Source organism: Lutra lutra, chromosome 3, assembly GCF_902655055.1.
Source record: "Lutra lutra chromosome 3, mLutLut1.2, whole genome shotgun sequence".
Taxonomy (NCBI): domain Eukaryota; kingdom Metazoa; phylum Chordata; class Mammalia; order Carnivora; family Mustelidae; genus Lutra; species Lutra lutra.
In genome coordinates this window covers 133,051,115-133,065,709 of record NC_062280.1, presented here as the reverse complement: position 1 = coordinate 133,065,709, position 14,595 = coordinate 133,051,115, and the positions used below count along the sequence as shown (strand labels likewise).

The following is a 14,595-nucleotide window of genomic DNA, read 5'->3' as shown; positions in this document are numbered from 1 at the left end:
GTACGTGCCAATCGCAGGCAGCAAAGAACATAAGAAATCTAGGTTCAGACCTCTATGTCCTGTAGCATGGTTTTGTGACCTAAAATCAAGGTTACATTTTGGAACCAGGTTAGCAGCAAAATCCTCCTTTGCAAAATAATTCATAACGAAGGACTATTTCTCAGGTCCCTTCTAGCTGAAGCAAAACATTCCAAAACAAGATTATTGCTAGTAAAAGAAAATGTTATTTTGTCAGGATCCAACCTGCAGTTTGAGACAAGCATGTTTCCCAGGGAGGCGGTTGGCCCATGTCAACTGGTGGAGAATGAGAGGGAGCTTCCCTGGCCAGGTACCTCAAATCTTTAAGTCCCGAAAGGGACAAACACAGCTACGTGAAAGTCTTAGCCAGAATTGCCTTCTCCCACTGACTCCTGAGGAGGGGGCGATTTTGTGGCAAACACACAGCATGTCTGTTATGCTGCCAAGTGCAAAAGAATACCTGCAGAGCTAAGCGCATGCGTGCATGGAGCAGAAATACACCCAGTCCACGGAAGAACGGGAGATTACAATTGCTGATTATGGGGCGCCTGGGTGGCTCAGTGGGTTAAGCCTCTGCCTTCGGCCCAGGTCATGATCCCAGGGTCCTGGGATCAAGCCCCGCATCCGCCTCTCTGCTCAGCGGGGAGCCTGCTTCCTCCTCTCTGTCTGCCTGCCTCTCTGCCTACTTGTGATCTGTCAGTCAAATAAATAAATAAAATCTTTAAAAAAACAAATTGCTGATTATATAAACACAGGGAATTCAGTAGTGACAAATATCCCCTTTGCGAAACTTATGCAAAATAAATCACAGAATACTTAAGAAAGTGTTGATCTCTTCAGTGGAACCAGAAATGGAGGCACCTTGAGAATGTTTATCCGCAGAGGGGAAAAAAAGGTAATGCTAAATAAAATCTTTTAAGAGTTTGTGGATACTTAAAAAAAAAAAAAGTCTTCACAAAATATGTAAAATACGGCTGTATTTTTATATTAATAATTTCATTAGAGCTTGAAACAAATATAAAATTTGGAGTTAATTTCACCTACTACCATTTTACCAAAACCTATCTGGATCTAATCTTTTCTATGTACAGGGATCTAGAAAACATGCTTCCTATTGTTCTTGCCTCTAGGAACCATCTCGGCTGAGCCCAGGGCAGGCCTGGAGACAGGACACACAGCTCAGAAAGCTTATCAACACAGCACAGAAAGCCTCCAGGACCTACTGGTTTGAGATTTACAAAATTTCCATTCAGTCTCCAATAAGCACCACCCTGCATCATCAGGTCAAGTGTACTCTGGGTTTTCCTCCCAATCTTTAAAAGAAACTTAAAACACGTGTTTGGTTGCTTGGTCGTTTTTTCAGTTTTCCTCATCTTGCATACTGTGTAAGTGCTGTTGCAAGGGGCCATATATGAACGTATAGTGAACTGTAGGATCATGAATGAGTTGAGCTAGAGCAGAGCTTAGTATGGATAGCTCCCAAGGGTCAAATGTAAGGGGTTAGCTTCATTCCTCTGAAGTCCCATTCTGTGTTGAAATTTGCTTTTTCTACCTCTTGGAGCATTTTCTACAGCTGAAATATATGCTTGATGGGTGACGAAACAAAAATGGAACACTGACTTAATGGTACCTATAAAATGAATATTGTGTTGGAGGCTATGGCATGGTTGGAGTCGTGGATCAAACCAGGCCCTGACTTGTGTCTCCTTCAAAGTCCGGACACCTTGACAAGGGGTTAAGGACAGGAAAGTTGAGTAACACTGAGAAAGGGTCTGTGCTACGTGTCGTGCGCTCGCCTACATGACTTCCCACACGCTCTCCCTACAGAAGGGAACAATGTGGTCAGGGTCATGAATTCTTAGTTGGTCCTTGTTCCTGTACCTCCCATAACCCACTCCCTGGTTGATTGTCTTGCTAATGGCATTAGCCGAGACTACCTGGCATCACAAGGTTTGCTTGTAGTTAATCTAAACTTGTTATAGAAACTTGCGGTCATCTGACTAGGTACTGATGTATTACTCCTTCTATTGTGGTCTGCCTTATAAATGCTTGTAAAATGTGGAATAAAATTGGTACTGTTGGACATCCTCCTCAGTGCTCCTCCTGCCCCCATCTCTTTGTCTCTTAATTTCTTTTCACCATTCTCTTACCCTCACGTTTCCTGGTCGATTTGTTGCGCTAGCCGCAACAGTGTTGCATCCCTGGATTAGGATTAAATGTAAGCCACCCCTCAGAAGTACCTGACTGCATTTAGTCTCAGTTCACTGTCTTTACTCTGCAGGGTCCTCGAGGAAAGCTAGAATAGATAGGGCCTGTTTATATCCTGCACCAGTGAGTCTAAGCTTGGAGTTCCTTCCTTTGCCAGTTTATAGAGAGCTGTGTGAAGAGTAAAGCGATAGGAAGCAAAAAGTCTCAGGCGGGCCACTCACGAAACATGAAAAATCTCTGAATTCCTCAAAACACTTAATCCTAATAGCATGTCAGATTTATGAAACCAACGTAGGAGAATTCTTGAAATAGAGATGACATTTAGAATGCTCCCCACTAAAATTCCAGGCAAGCATATGGGCCATCCTAATTAGTAAATGAGTCTAACACATGGTCACAAGGCAAGTTGTTTGTTTATTGTTTAAAAAATGTTAGATGATATTACAAGCTACTAACATCTAAGAGGACCTAACTACATTTACATTTTTAAAAATATGGCACCTATCGTGTAGCAACACTAGTTGACCCAACCTGCAGAAACCTATAAAAGTAAAGACGAATTTGGTTGATCTGGAGGTGAAGTTCTGAAAGTGCTTCTGAAGGAAATTTATTGCAGAGGGAGAATCGCAGGTGGTTCCATCAGAGACACGTGCATGTACCTGAAATGAGACCCAAAGGACTTCAGTTTTGTAAAATCTCAGGCCACGGAACTTTCCAGGAGTTTCAGCAGAAAGGGAGAAAGCTTTCTGACTGTATGTACTCCAGGCTGACAAATTCTAAATCTAGACCTCTCTACACTGATTTTCCTGATTTAACATGCAGGCCTAGCACAAGATTTCTGATTTGTTCTATTTTTGGTTCTGACATGACTATAACCTATTGAAGCTTTAAATTAGTAAGCCTAGAGAAGAAAATTTCAGAAACTTACTTTGAAGCCTTATACTTCTCCCTAATTGCTTGCTGAGGTCGATGAGGTATATCAAGGCACGCTTTGTGTAGCTCACTCAGGCAAGGCACAATTTCATTTAATGAATAGCCTGTAAATGCAGCAAGGGTTTCTGGCTAATCAAGACAAAAGGAAAAAACTGTGTCATATAACTTTATATCAGAAAGCTGAAGATTAAAACTGAGAAATTAAAAAAAAAACTGTGAAATAAAGGAAATTTAATTACTTAGGAAGTATCCACAGTCATCTCAAAAGAAACTGTAATCCTCTGTCAGTGACTTTAGAAGTGAAATATTTGGAAGAAGAGCCAGAGTTCTTCATTTGCTCATATTGTGTATTTTTTTAAGATTTTTTTTATTTATTTATTTATTTATTTATTTATTTATCAGAGAGAGAGAGAGAACGAGCACCCACAAGCAGGCAGAACAGCAGGCAGAGGCAGAGAGAGAAGCAGGCTCCCCGCTGAGTAAGAAGCCTGACGCGGGACTCGATCCCAGGACCCCAGGATCATGACCCGAGCCGAAGGCAGCAGCCCACTCAACTAAGCCACCCAGGCATCCCTCATATTGTGTATTTATAATGCTCAGTTTGGGGCCAGGTTACTTACACTGATTCTCTCATGAGCAGGATTTCTACTGGTCCCTAAAGAGCCTCTACTTTACACCTTATATATGAAAGATTCTTAGTGAATGCAGAATAGTAAATAAGTATTCTAGAAAATGAAAGTAGATACCCCACTTCTTTTAGCACAAAAGTGAGCCTTCAGAACAAAATCGAGGGGCCCATTTCTAGTCTTGCGTCTTCTTGGACCAAGAGGCCGCACTAACTGCCCTGTTTCCCCGAAAACGTGATGCAACCTTCTGACCATCCTATTGGATCCAGGTTGTTTGACACACAGAGGACAAAAGTCAACAACGTTTGGTTGAAGTGCTCAATGCTTGCACCGCAAAGGCATCCTCGTGTGAGGTGGGCACTGAGGTTTCCAGGCCTGCTTCTTCTGAATAAGCATGCCACACCATCTCCTTGACTTCCTGCAATCTCTACTCAAGGCCATTGAGTCAAAGCCATAAATGCTGACCTGCAAGACTCCATGGCATGTTGCCATCCATTGGCAAGACAACCAGTTCCTTATCAAACTAACTTTCCCTCTTAAGAGGCCAGTCCATTTTGAGCCCTGAGAGTTACTGAAGAGAATCCTAGATAGGCCTTAAATTTCATCTAGAAAGTAGTTAGAATCTTACCCAGAAGTGCCTGTTCACGGTATAGTTTGCCAAGCAATAAGCTGCTGCTGCTGTCAATGAAGGAAGATATTTCAAGAATGGGTCAGCTTCAAGTAGACTCAGTTCTGCTACATACTAAGCACAAGAGAGAAAATCCCAGGGGAATTAGAAATTTGACTAAGGTTACAGGTCAACCTAAAAACATCAAGGGAAAAAACTGTCTTATCTTTGTTCCTCCTGTATCCAGTGATGAGCAGACAGAAACAGATGCTCAAAATTATTCACTGGGTTAATAATTGCTATGCCTGTCCATAACCAGAATAACATTTATGCTGTAGTAAATGTCAATATACAAGGATTTGGTCCACGTGCACAGTATTAGGTTACTTTTCTTGTCTTATATTAGTAGTACTGATGTATGCTAGTCACGTAAAGTAGCATTGTTCTGGCCACTGGAGTGGGACTCTAGTGGGACTAGAGTCTTTGGCCAATGGCAAAACTATAACCGTGTTGAAGCTATTAATTATAATACCAGCAAATGCATGTGGTTCAGAGGCTAGAGTAGTACCTGTGAGATTAGAAGAAACACACTGGGAAATGTCTACATACATCCTTTTTACTCTTTGAGTAGCATAAACATACCAGATATACTAGATCACAGTGGCTGGTCACCAAGTACTGAACCAGTACTTCAGTGCCTTCCACTAAAGTCCTGTAACCCCAGATAACCAAATAAGGTTTTACTACTTAATATGTTAGGAGAAGACTGGTGCCAAATCAAACTGCATTTATTTTGTTCCCATTCTGTAAACTAAGAAGAGGAGTTGCCTGCACGTGGTCTATACAAATATACAAATAGAAGGGAACAATTTCCAAACTCAAATTTCTTTTAAGAGTTGAGTGATCAGACAACCTGTGTCTGTCAAACAGGATCAATAGTATTGTCTTGTAACCAGAAATCATGATCCTAGAGTTAGCTCTCTTCCGTTGCTAAAAAGATCCTCTGAACCGAAGACAAAGCATTGAAAAGGAAGGAAGAACTGAAGGATGATCAGGAAAGGCTACTTTATATCTCCCTGGCTCCCAAGTTCCCGGAAGTCACGTGCTTACCTTGGCCAGATTCTCCGTTCTGACACACACTCCTTGTCTCCTTAAGTACTGAAGGAGAAACTGGTTGGTTGTTGGCACTGTGAGATCAAAAGCCAGGACTTTGAGGAGCAAGTGTTCCATTCTTAAGAGTTGGCGTTTGGTATAAGTATCATCAGTTATGTAGACAAATTCGTCTACTTCAGGTGGATATATTTCTTCATATTTCCTACGAAGGGTAAAGAGGTTTTGAAAGTAAAGCTTGGAACCTATAGGGTTCCTTCCTGTGTTATCACAACCAGCCTTTTGCATGGCCCTTGCAGACTTGTTTACTTCATATCCACATATCCACTTAAATATCATTAAATGGTACTGGACTTGAAAATATTATGGATTTCATACCTAGTGATGCCAGAACAAGAACATGAGTATTACAAAGCTATGTTGTACTTACTGCTACCAGGAGTAACAGAAACAATTTCCAACTGAGAATTTTAGGTTTTGACCTCTGATATGCTGAAAGATTCTGAATGACAGACACACAGATAAACTCATCTTAATTCTAGGAGCCCCACTCATCTTGTGGAAAACAATGTTATATTAAACACTATCAGAGAACAACAACTCCTTAGATCTTAGATCTTTAGAAAGATCATGTTCAAAAGAAATAAATAATAAAAATAAAAAAATGTTCAGAAATCTCTACTGAATAAGCAAATGATGCTATGGATCCAAGAGTAAGATAATGATATAATTTCATTGTTATCAACTTTTTTGCTCTTGCTTTTGTTTCTGTTATCTGTAATTGGCAAGTTTCTAGGCACTAATGACTAGAATGTCTGAGACTAGAAGAATCAAAGAAACTGCCATCCACCAACATGTCACTGAATTTAAGGCAGTTCAGGCCTAAGCCAGCTCTTTTTTGTACACAATGATAGTTTGTTCACTGTAACCAAATAAATTGTGTTCTTACCAGTCATTTGCTAGATCACGAAGTTGGCTTTTGTATAACCAAAATCTTTTATATAACTAAAATATTTTTGTATTAGAATGTAGTCAAAAGACCGCACTGCAACATAGTTAAATTGGGTCTTGAATTTGAGCTGATGGCTGCCTCAGTCATGATACTGAACTTGTTGCTATAAATCTTAAACATCTGGATTGAAGAGTGAACATGTGTTAAGATTCAGTTTCTCAATAAATGCTGCAAAAATGATGATATTGTATCAAGGGAGGCATGAATAAGCTTTAATTATCGAGCACTGCTCGATAATGGGAGCACTGCTCCCATTTATTTCTTCAATAAATGGGAAAGAAAATCAAGTGTTTTGACAGGTTGCAGTTTGACATTATTTAAGCTGAAAGAACACTTACGAAGCCAGAAGAATGGCTGCTGTTCCTACAAGCTGCAATTTCCCTCTCAGAACAGACATGCATGAAAGAAACCTGTCCAGGAAGTTGACAGCCAGGTAGAGAGTCTCTGCTCGAAGCTTATACTCTTCACCGACCTCAACGAGCCAGTCCACCAAAATCGTTCGCATGCTTTCTGTGATGTCTGGTTGCTTCCTCATGTAGTGTGCTTTGGGCCTGTGTCTTATCTGTTTGGGAAAAGAGTTCTGATACTTAAATACTTGCTATGTCAGAAAGATCACTCCACGGTACACTTGCTATTTAAAAAAGGATCTTGTGAGCAAAGGTTAGGAAGAAACTGATCAAGAGCCAAGTACATCTTTACTATGTGGAAGAAAGTATGAAATTCTGGTTCTGTAATACAATTAGGTAACAAATAACAAATAACTTAAAGCGGGGGGATAGCAATATGGGTTATTCCTAAGAGTGAAATACTTAATGTATAAAGCCTTGAGTCATAGAGAAATAGTGCAAGTAATTGCTACTTGCCTCACAACTATTATTATTATTATTATTTAAAATATTTTATTTATTTATTTGATAGAGAGATAGCAAGAGAGAGACAGAGCACATAAGCAGGGGGAGTGGCAGAGGGAGAAGCAGGCTTCCCGCCAAGCAGGGAGCCTGACGCAGGGCTCGATCCCCGAACCCTGGGATCATGACCTGAGCCAGAGCCAGCTGCTTAACAACTGAGCCACCCAGGTACGCCAGGTTTTTTTTTTTAAGATTTATTTATTTATTTGGGAGAGAGAATCCCCAGCAGACTCCCCACTGAGTAAGGATTGAGCAAGATTGAACGGGGCTCGATCCCAGGACCCTGAGATTCTTTTTTTTTTTTTTTTTTTAAAGATTTAATTTATTTGTCAGAGAGAGAGGGAGAGAGAGCAAGCACAGGCAGACAGAATGGCAGGCAGAGGCAGAGGGAGAAGCAGGCTCCTGCTGAGCAAGGAGCCCGATGCGGGACTTGATCCCAGGACGCTGGAATCATGACCTGAGCCGAAGGCAGCTGCTTAACCAACTGAGCCACCCAGGCGTCCCAGACCCTGAGATTCTAAAGTAAGGTGAAATCAAGAGTTGGATGCCCAACTAACTGAGCCACCCAGGTGCCCCATAACTATTACCTTTCATAGAGAGTCCTATGTTTAGATGTCATACGAATGCTATTCACTAGTGGTTTTGGCCAAGAGTTTATAACTTTCTTAAGTGTTTTGAATGCTGGAAATTGAAATCGAATTTGGGAAAACTCACTTCAGCTTCTCTAAGATACTGATGAATTTCTTCAGCATATTCAGTCACGTTTATCACATCTGTACCAAAATCTGACACATCTTCAGACTGGGAATGGAGAGATGAGTCTACCACCATTGGAGAAACTGCGGGGGTTCAACATGACCAGGTAAGACATCCAATTTAAAAATTCATTCCATCCGCTAGCCCTCCATAGGCAGTTGTGAAAGTTAAGTCTTTACTTCATGGATTTCTCCTGCTAGTTACATGCTACTGAATACAGCAGGCGATTATGGATATAGGGTCCTGTCAGCCCGAGGTGAGTCAGATTACCTGTGTTAAAATCCAGCAGGAAGTGAAGGTCTGACTTGAGTGCGCTGGTGTCTACCTCATACATATTCTCAAATGCCATCGCATCTTTCCCTGTGCCGCTGTCTCTGTCCCCCTGCTCAGGCTCATCCATGTAGATATCAAATATTTGCTTGGCTGGCACCTGGACTGTGCAGTCAGAGAGCACGTTCTTTCCAGCTGAAGGGAAGACATTTTCTGATCCAGAGAAACACCTGATTGTTGTGATCCCCTAGAAGAGGGTTAAGTTTTCTGTTAGAGGCCACCCCAAAGACCATATAGGTGATGTAAGCCTGTGTGACTCAAAGCAGCAGGCTGGGAAGAGGAGAACAGTCTTAAATGGAAACATCTAGATCTGCAACTTAATTTCAGAAAATGAAGCTTCTGAAGTATGACTTCTTCCTTATCTTTGTCTACATATGACATTTGGAAAAGAGCTACCTCTAATTTGTCTTCTTCCTCGCATATTTATCGAAGGGGACTCAAGATTATAGAAAAAAGAGAAACCATAGCTTTCCTCCAAAATGAAATAGGTAAGGGGGAAGGAGATTGTTAATTGGCTTTCATACCTCTAACCTTACAGGATTTTATAAGTACCCAGCAAAGCTCTTGACACACAGTCACTGAGTTCCTGTAGTCTTCTTCTTTAAATAGCTTTTAGTAAGCACCTTTATAAAGTTCCCATTTTATACCCAGATATTTAGAAACATGATCAGTTTAGAAACTCGTACTACTAACTGCTCTTACGATGCCTCAGAATCTCTTGCATGACATAATGTAATTACCCTTGGGGAAACCTACCTCTCAATTGCTTCTCCCTTCTATTTATTCCTATAGCGTTAGCAGTGGGAACGACTGACTATGTGCACCTCCTCCATGAATAAGCACATTAAGGTGAGTCATTGTGGACAGCCTGAAGGTCAGCTGAACAGGTGGGTAAGGTTTATGAATCTGAGTTATATTTATGCAAATGTTAGGTCTGGCTACTGTATTCATATTTGATTGTTAATAATTAATTTTGTTATTTACTTTTGAAGCTACTTTCAAGTTAGTATGTGTTTTCCCTTCTATCTGGCCAGTTAAATATTTGGCTTATGTCTAGTAAGAAAAAAAATTTAAGATTTTATTTATTTATTTGAGAGAAAGTGAGAGTGACAGCATAAGTGGGGAGGGGATGGAGAATCAGGCTCCCTGATGAGAGGGAGCCCAACTTGGAGCTCAGTCCCAGGACCCTGGGATCATGACCTGGGCCAAAGGCAAATGCTTAACTGACTGAGCCATCCAGGCACCCTAAGAAAAAATTCTTTATGGTTAATACTAAAAAACAAAACAAAACAAAACAAAAAAACCACCAAAACCAAAAACAAAAACAAACCAGGGAATATATAAAGGACCAAAATCACAAGTTACTAGAACCATGATTCCAAGTCACTACCAAGTTTGACTTTTGCTCCAACAACGTATCTACCAGGGTTGAAATATACATGCATTCCTGAGCATCTATTATGTACCATACATTGTTCTAGGTGCTCAGAATTTAGACAGGAATTAAACATTCAAGAAGGGCTGCCTTCATGGAGTTCACATTCTAGCATGGGGCACAGGGGAAGGCAAATAAGATAAGACATGTTACGTCAGATGATGTGTTCAGTGCTTTAAAGGAGAATAATACAGGGTAAAGAGAGTCCTTGACATTTTAAACAGTATGGCCAGGGAGGGTCCTAATGAAGAGCATAGATGTGAGCAAAGATACAAAATGAGGTAAGGGAGTAAGTCACACAGATAGGGGGTAAGAGCATTCTGAGCAGAGGGAACAGCATGGGTAAATGCCCTGACATTCAAGTGTGTCTTAAAGACCAAGCAAGGAGCAGAGAGGACACAATGAGAAAGAAAGGAGTATAGGTCACAAAGTCAGAAAAAAGAGAGAAGCCAGATCAGGTAGGCCTTACCATAGACTATTTAAGACTGTCTACTGCTCAGAGGTGGGAAGCCACTGGAGCAGCCATGGAGGAGGAGTGGTATGATCTGATTTATGTCTTAATAAGATTGCCCCGGCTGTGTATATGTTTAGAGAGCAAGTAAGGTGACCAGTTATGAAACCTGCAAATTCTTGATGAGACACAATAGGGATCTGAACCAGTGTAGTAGTAATAAAGTCTGAGAAGTAAAGAGATTCTAGACATTTTAAAAAGTAGAGCCAATAGTATTTTCTCAGCAAATTAGATGTGGGGTGGGAGAAAAAGAGTCAAAGACGACAAAGGTTTCTGGGCTGAATAATAGGATGAATATTCCATTTACTGAGATGAGGAAGACTTTGGGAACAGCTGTTTGGGTCTAGGGTTAGTGTTCCGTTTTGCACAAATTTGAGATGCCTATTGTATGATCCAAGGGGAGATGTTAAGTAGGCTGCCGAATATGGGCACCTGTAACATAGCTAAGAGGTCCAGACCAGAGATTAAAGTATGAGTCATCAACAGATAGATGGCATTTAATGCTAAGAGGCTTGAGAGGTTGCTAAGGGAGTGAGTGCAGATTCAGATCAAATACCAAGCCCTAGAGCACTCTTTTAGATATTGAGGAGGAATGGTCAATGAGGTAGGTGGAAAACCAGGAGAAAGTAGTGTTCTCTAGGCTGACTGAAGAAATTGTTTCAAGGAATAAGGAATAATCAACTGTGTCAAATGCTGCTAAATCAGTCAAGTGAGTAAAGAAGAATTAGAGACAGAGAGTATTCATTCAGCAAATACTTGCATGCTACCTCGTCCAGACACTGTTCTAAGCACTGAGAATACAGCAGTGAACTTGACATCCCAGACTTCGTCCTGATAGAGCTTATAGTTGAGCAGGATAGATATACTCTCAAATTATTGCTATAAAATGGACAGTTACTGCAAAGAGCTTTGTAGTTAAAAGGGTTTTAAGATGGAAAAAAAAATACAATAAATTTGCATGCTTAGGAGTTTGACTTAGTAGACAAGACTGAGGAGAGAAAGGAGAGTTGCCGGAAACGACATCCTTGAAGAGGCAAGAAGGCATAAGGTATCCTGCACATGTGGGGGGGTTCACCTTGCATATGAGCAGAGACACATTAAGTCCTGTAACAGGACAGGGGTGGCAGAGTATATGACACATGGAAACATGTGGAAATTCTCTTCTCATTGCTTCTATATTTTTAGGAAAATAGGCTAACAGAGTCATGAGCTGAGAGAAAGGATGGGGGTAGAGGTTTGGGAGGATTAAAGAGAAATCTAGAAAACAGATTTCCAAGGAGGTTGTAGAGGAATAGAGCAGGGAAATGTAGAAGTAGTACGAGGCAACATAAAAGGTTAACTAATCATTACGAATTTAAAGAGAGCCTGGACAGCATGGGCAGAACTAACGATTCGTAAGAACCAGGTTTTAGTTTTTCAGTTTAAAAAAGTAAATATTGCAAAGCATATTGCTTGTTAAAACTACTTTAATTTTTTTCCTAAAGCTTTGAACATATCACTTTGGGTATTTCTCCCCAACTAATCAGATGCCACCAAGAGGCATGGATGGTCAGTGAATGAAGGGCTTCTAATCTGACCTCTACCATGCTTTTTTTTTTTTTAACATTTCCTAAACCTCTGAAATTTTCTCACCTGCTAAATTGGAAGAATTCCTGGCCTACGTACTTCACTATACTATTGCCAGCATCATTCCACTACAATGGGAATTATAAGCTTAAGGCATAGTTACAAGAGGTTTGTCTAATAACAGACTCAGGGAAGCTTTTTTCTATCCCAAAATTCATTCTTAAGAATCCAGACCCCTCGTTTGCATTCTTAAGTGTCTGATTTTGTTTCCAATCTGTTAAGGGAGGTACCTACGATATGTTAAGGATAAGCAACTAATATCTAATGTCCCATGATCAATTTGCCCAGCTGCCTTTGTTCAGTCCTGGGGAGATGTCTACTTTCAAAGCACACTTTTGGAAGTAATTTAGCTTAGCTTTTTCCAGTCTGAATTTTAACATCATCTCCAATGAACATAGCAAAGGTTATTCAAGATTGCCTCAGGCACAGTCTAGATCAGTCTGAACACCACTCTGATCTAGAGGAACCCCAGTTCCATAGCTTATTTTGGTATATTAATTCTTCTGCTTTGCCCAGCACTTAAATAGCTTTATATATACTTAATTCAAACAGTTCCTAGACCTATTTCCTTGCTATTGGAATAAATAATATAAAAAATTATTCACTATTTCTAGTGGGAAAACGGACCAAAGTGATCTTTAACAAAACCAGTGTCCCTATAGTCCAGATTCCAAGGCTGGAATATTCGAGGATATTTGTGGGTAAAACTCCAAGAGAAACCCATCTCCCACCATGTCATGATAGCCCTCAACGACCAGCTTCCACAGCAGTTCTCAGTCATTACCTGGCCACAGGGCCTCCTGTACTGTCCATTCTCAGTTAGCACCCCTAGGACTGTTCTTTGTGGGGGATCCTGGCCGAGCTGGGCTCTGGTTATCATCTGACAGGCATCAGGACCTCGAGGCACTGGAGCTAGGGCTACTCCGCTCTTGGAGCTGCTGCGATGCATACCCTCAGTCTCCACACAATGCAACTAATCAGGGAAGGAGAAACAGACAAGCCAATGGTTAGTCAACCTCTTCCACCATGGGCTCCAAGCATGCAGTGAATGTCTAGGAGAGAGAGCAGAACACAAATGACCGCTGCAATTATTAAGGCTGCAAGGAAGGGCATGAGCCTCGGTGCATCAAAGCCCCTTTGAATCAAAACAGTGATTTAAATCTCTCCGGGCTTTCTTCCAAGACCTGGTTGAGGCTAGAGGGAGAGATTAATCCTGACAAAGCTCCAAGCAAGGATACTAAACCCCACGTTAACTGGGGAGTCTAAAACTGCAAGCCCGAGTCTTTTCTGACTGCGATGCTTATCTCATCCCCCCTACTCCCACCGCTCTCCCCACCTCCCTGCAAACCAAAGATCCAGGATACTGCGGGAAAGTAAGTCCCCTTCCCAAATGACAAGCGAGGTTCTCCTCCGCGGCCCTCCTTCCACCAGATACAAAGCCCCAAAACCTGCTTGGAACCCACAGCGGGCCTCACTCTTCTCAGCCTTATATCTTTATATAAGTCTCGAACAATTAGCAAGTGCACAAGGGGATTGGGAATGAGGGGCCGCCGGAGGGGGCGGGGCGGGGGCGGGGCGGGGCGGGAGGGGACAGAGGTGTTAATAGATTCCAGCGGGGGCGCCGGGCTCCTAGCCGCGGTGGCCAAGGCGCTCAGCGCTAATTACTTTCAACCTCCCCCCCCCCCCCCGCGTCTGTTGAATCAGCCAATCAGCGGCGCTCCCGGGCCTCGCGGGGGCCGCTTCCATGCCAACTGCAGCGGGCGTGCGCGCCCCGGTGCCACATCGCCATGACGACCTCCTCACCTGACTCGCTCCGGGCTGACGCGCCGCGATCCCTGGGGGTTCAGGGCCGGGCGGGACCAACGGGCGGCGGCCCCCGGATCCCCACGGATCCCCGGGCGTGCCGGGGCAGGCGGTCGCCCTCAGCACACGAGCCCCTTCAGGCCGGCGCCCCCGGCCTGGGAGGGAAGAAGGCGGCCCACCCCGCGGTGGCCGGGGTTTTGGAAGGGACTGTTTCCGTAAACCCGTTTCCCCAACAGCCGCCAACTCCTCCCGCTAACGTCTTTTCCCCGGCCCGCTCCTGAGAACCTTGGCTCGGGAGAGCTACGCGGGGCCCTCGGGGCTGCGCAGGCCGTGGCTCGCTCCGGGTCCCCGGCTCACACACCTACACTTCCTCCCAGAGAGAGGCCGAGTTGCAGCGAGCGGGTTGGCCCAAGGTTTCAGCTGGGGCCTCCTAATCCATGGTGGCGGCTTGCCTTCGGTCATTTTGGATCCTTGTGCACCAGAGGCCGCATCTGGCCGGCCCGGTTCCAGTGCATGTGGCCCGGACGGGCGGGAGAGTTTAGGGGCTTTAGGGTCGCACGTGGTGCTCGCAGTTCCCACAAGAGGTATTCCCGGACGGGTTCCAGCAAGCACGGAGTGAATCGGGTCTAGGAACAGCGAGATAGTGGCCCAGGAAGAGGAAGGAACACAGGCGGCAGCACTGGGGCCCCGGACGTTGCGGGAACTCGAAAGT

The 14,595-nt window shown here is 43.1% G+C and overlaps 1 protein-coding gene across 3 annotated transcripts; it reads right to left on the bottom strand.

Annotated features, from left to right (window-relative positions):
* Positions 1 to 2,627: 2,627 nt before the first annotated feature.
* On the bottom strand, positions 2,628 to 14,263 carry CCNA1 (cyclin A1). Of its 3 annotated transcripts, none has more exons than XM_047721430.1 (9): positions 14,245 to 14,263; positions 12,865 to 13,053; positions 8,449 to 8,695; positions 8,137 to 8,261; positions 6,853 to 7,076; positions 5,503 to 5,707; positions 4,414 to 4,527; positions 3,155 to 3,288; positions 2,628 to 2,885 (listed from the first exon to the last, which is right to left on the bottom strand). In XM_047721430.1, exons 2-9 carry the CDS (start codon positions 13,027 to 13,029, stop codon positions 2,834 to 2,836), a joined length of 1,266 nt encoding a protein of 421 aa, XP_047577386.1. In that variant the 5' UTR covers positions 13,030 to 13,053; positions 14,245 to 14,263; the 3' UTR covers positions 2,628 to 2,833. The 3 variants fall into 3 exon arrangements, with proteins under 3 accessions (XP_047577386.1, XP_047577387.1, XP_047577388.1); XM_047721431.1 differs by lacking the exon at positions 14,245 to 14,263 and adding an exon at positions 13,884 to 14,127; XM_047721432.1 differs by lacking the exon at positions 14,245 to 14,263 and adding an exon at positions 13,544 to 13,720.
* Between the last annotated feature and the right edge of the window lie 332 nt (positions 14,264 to 14,595).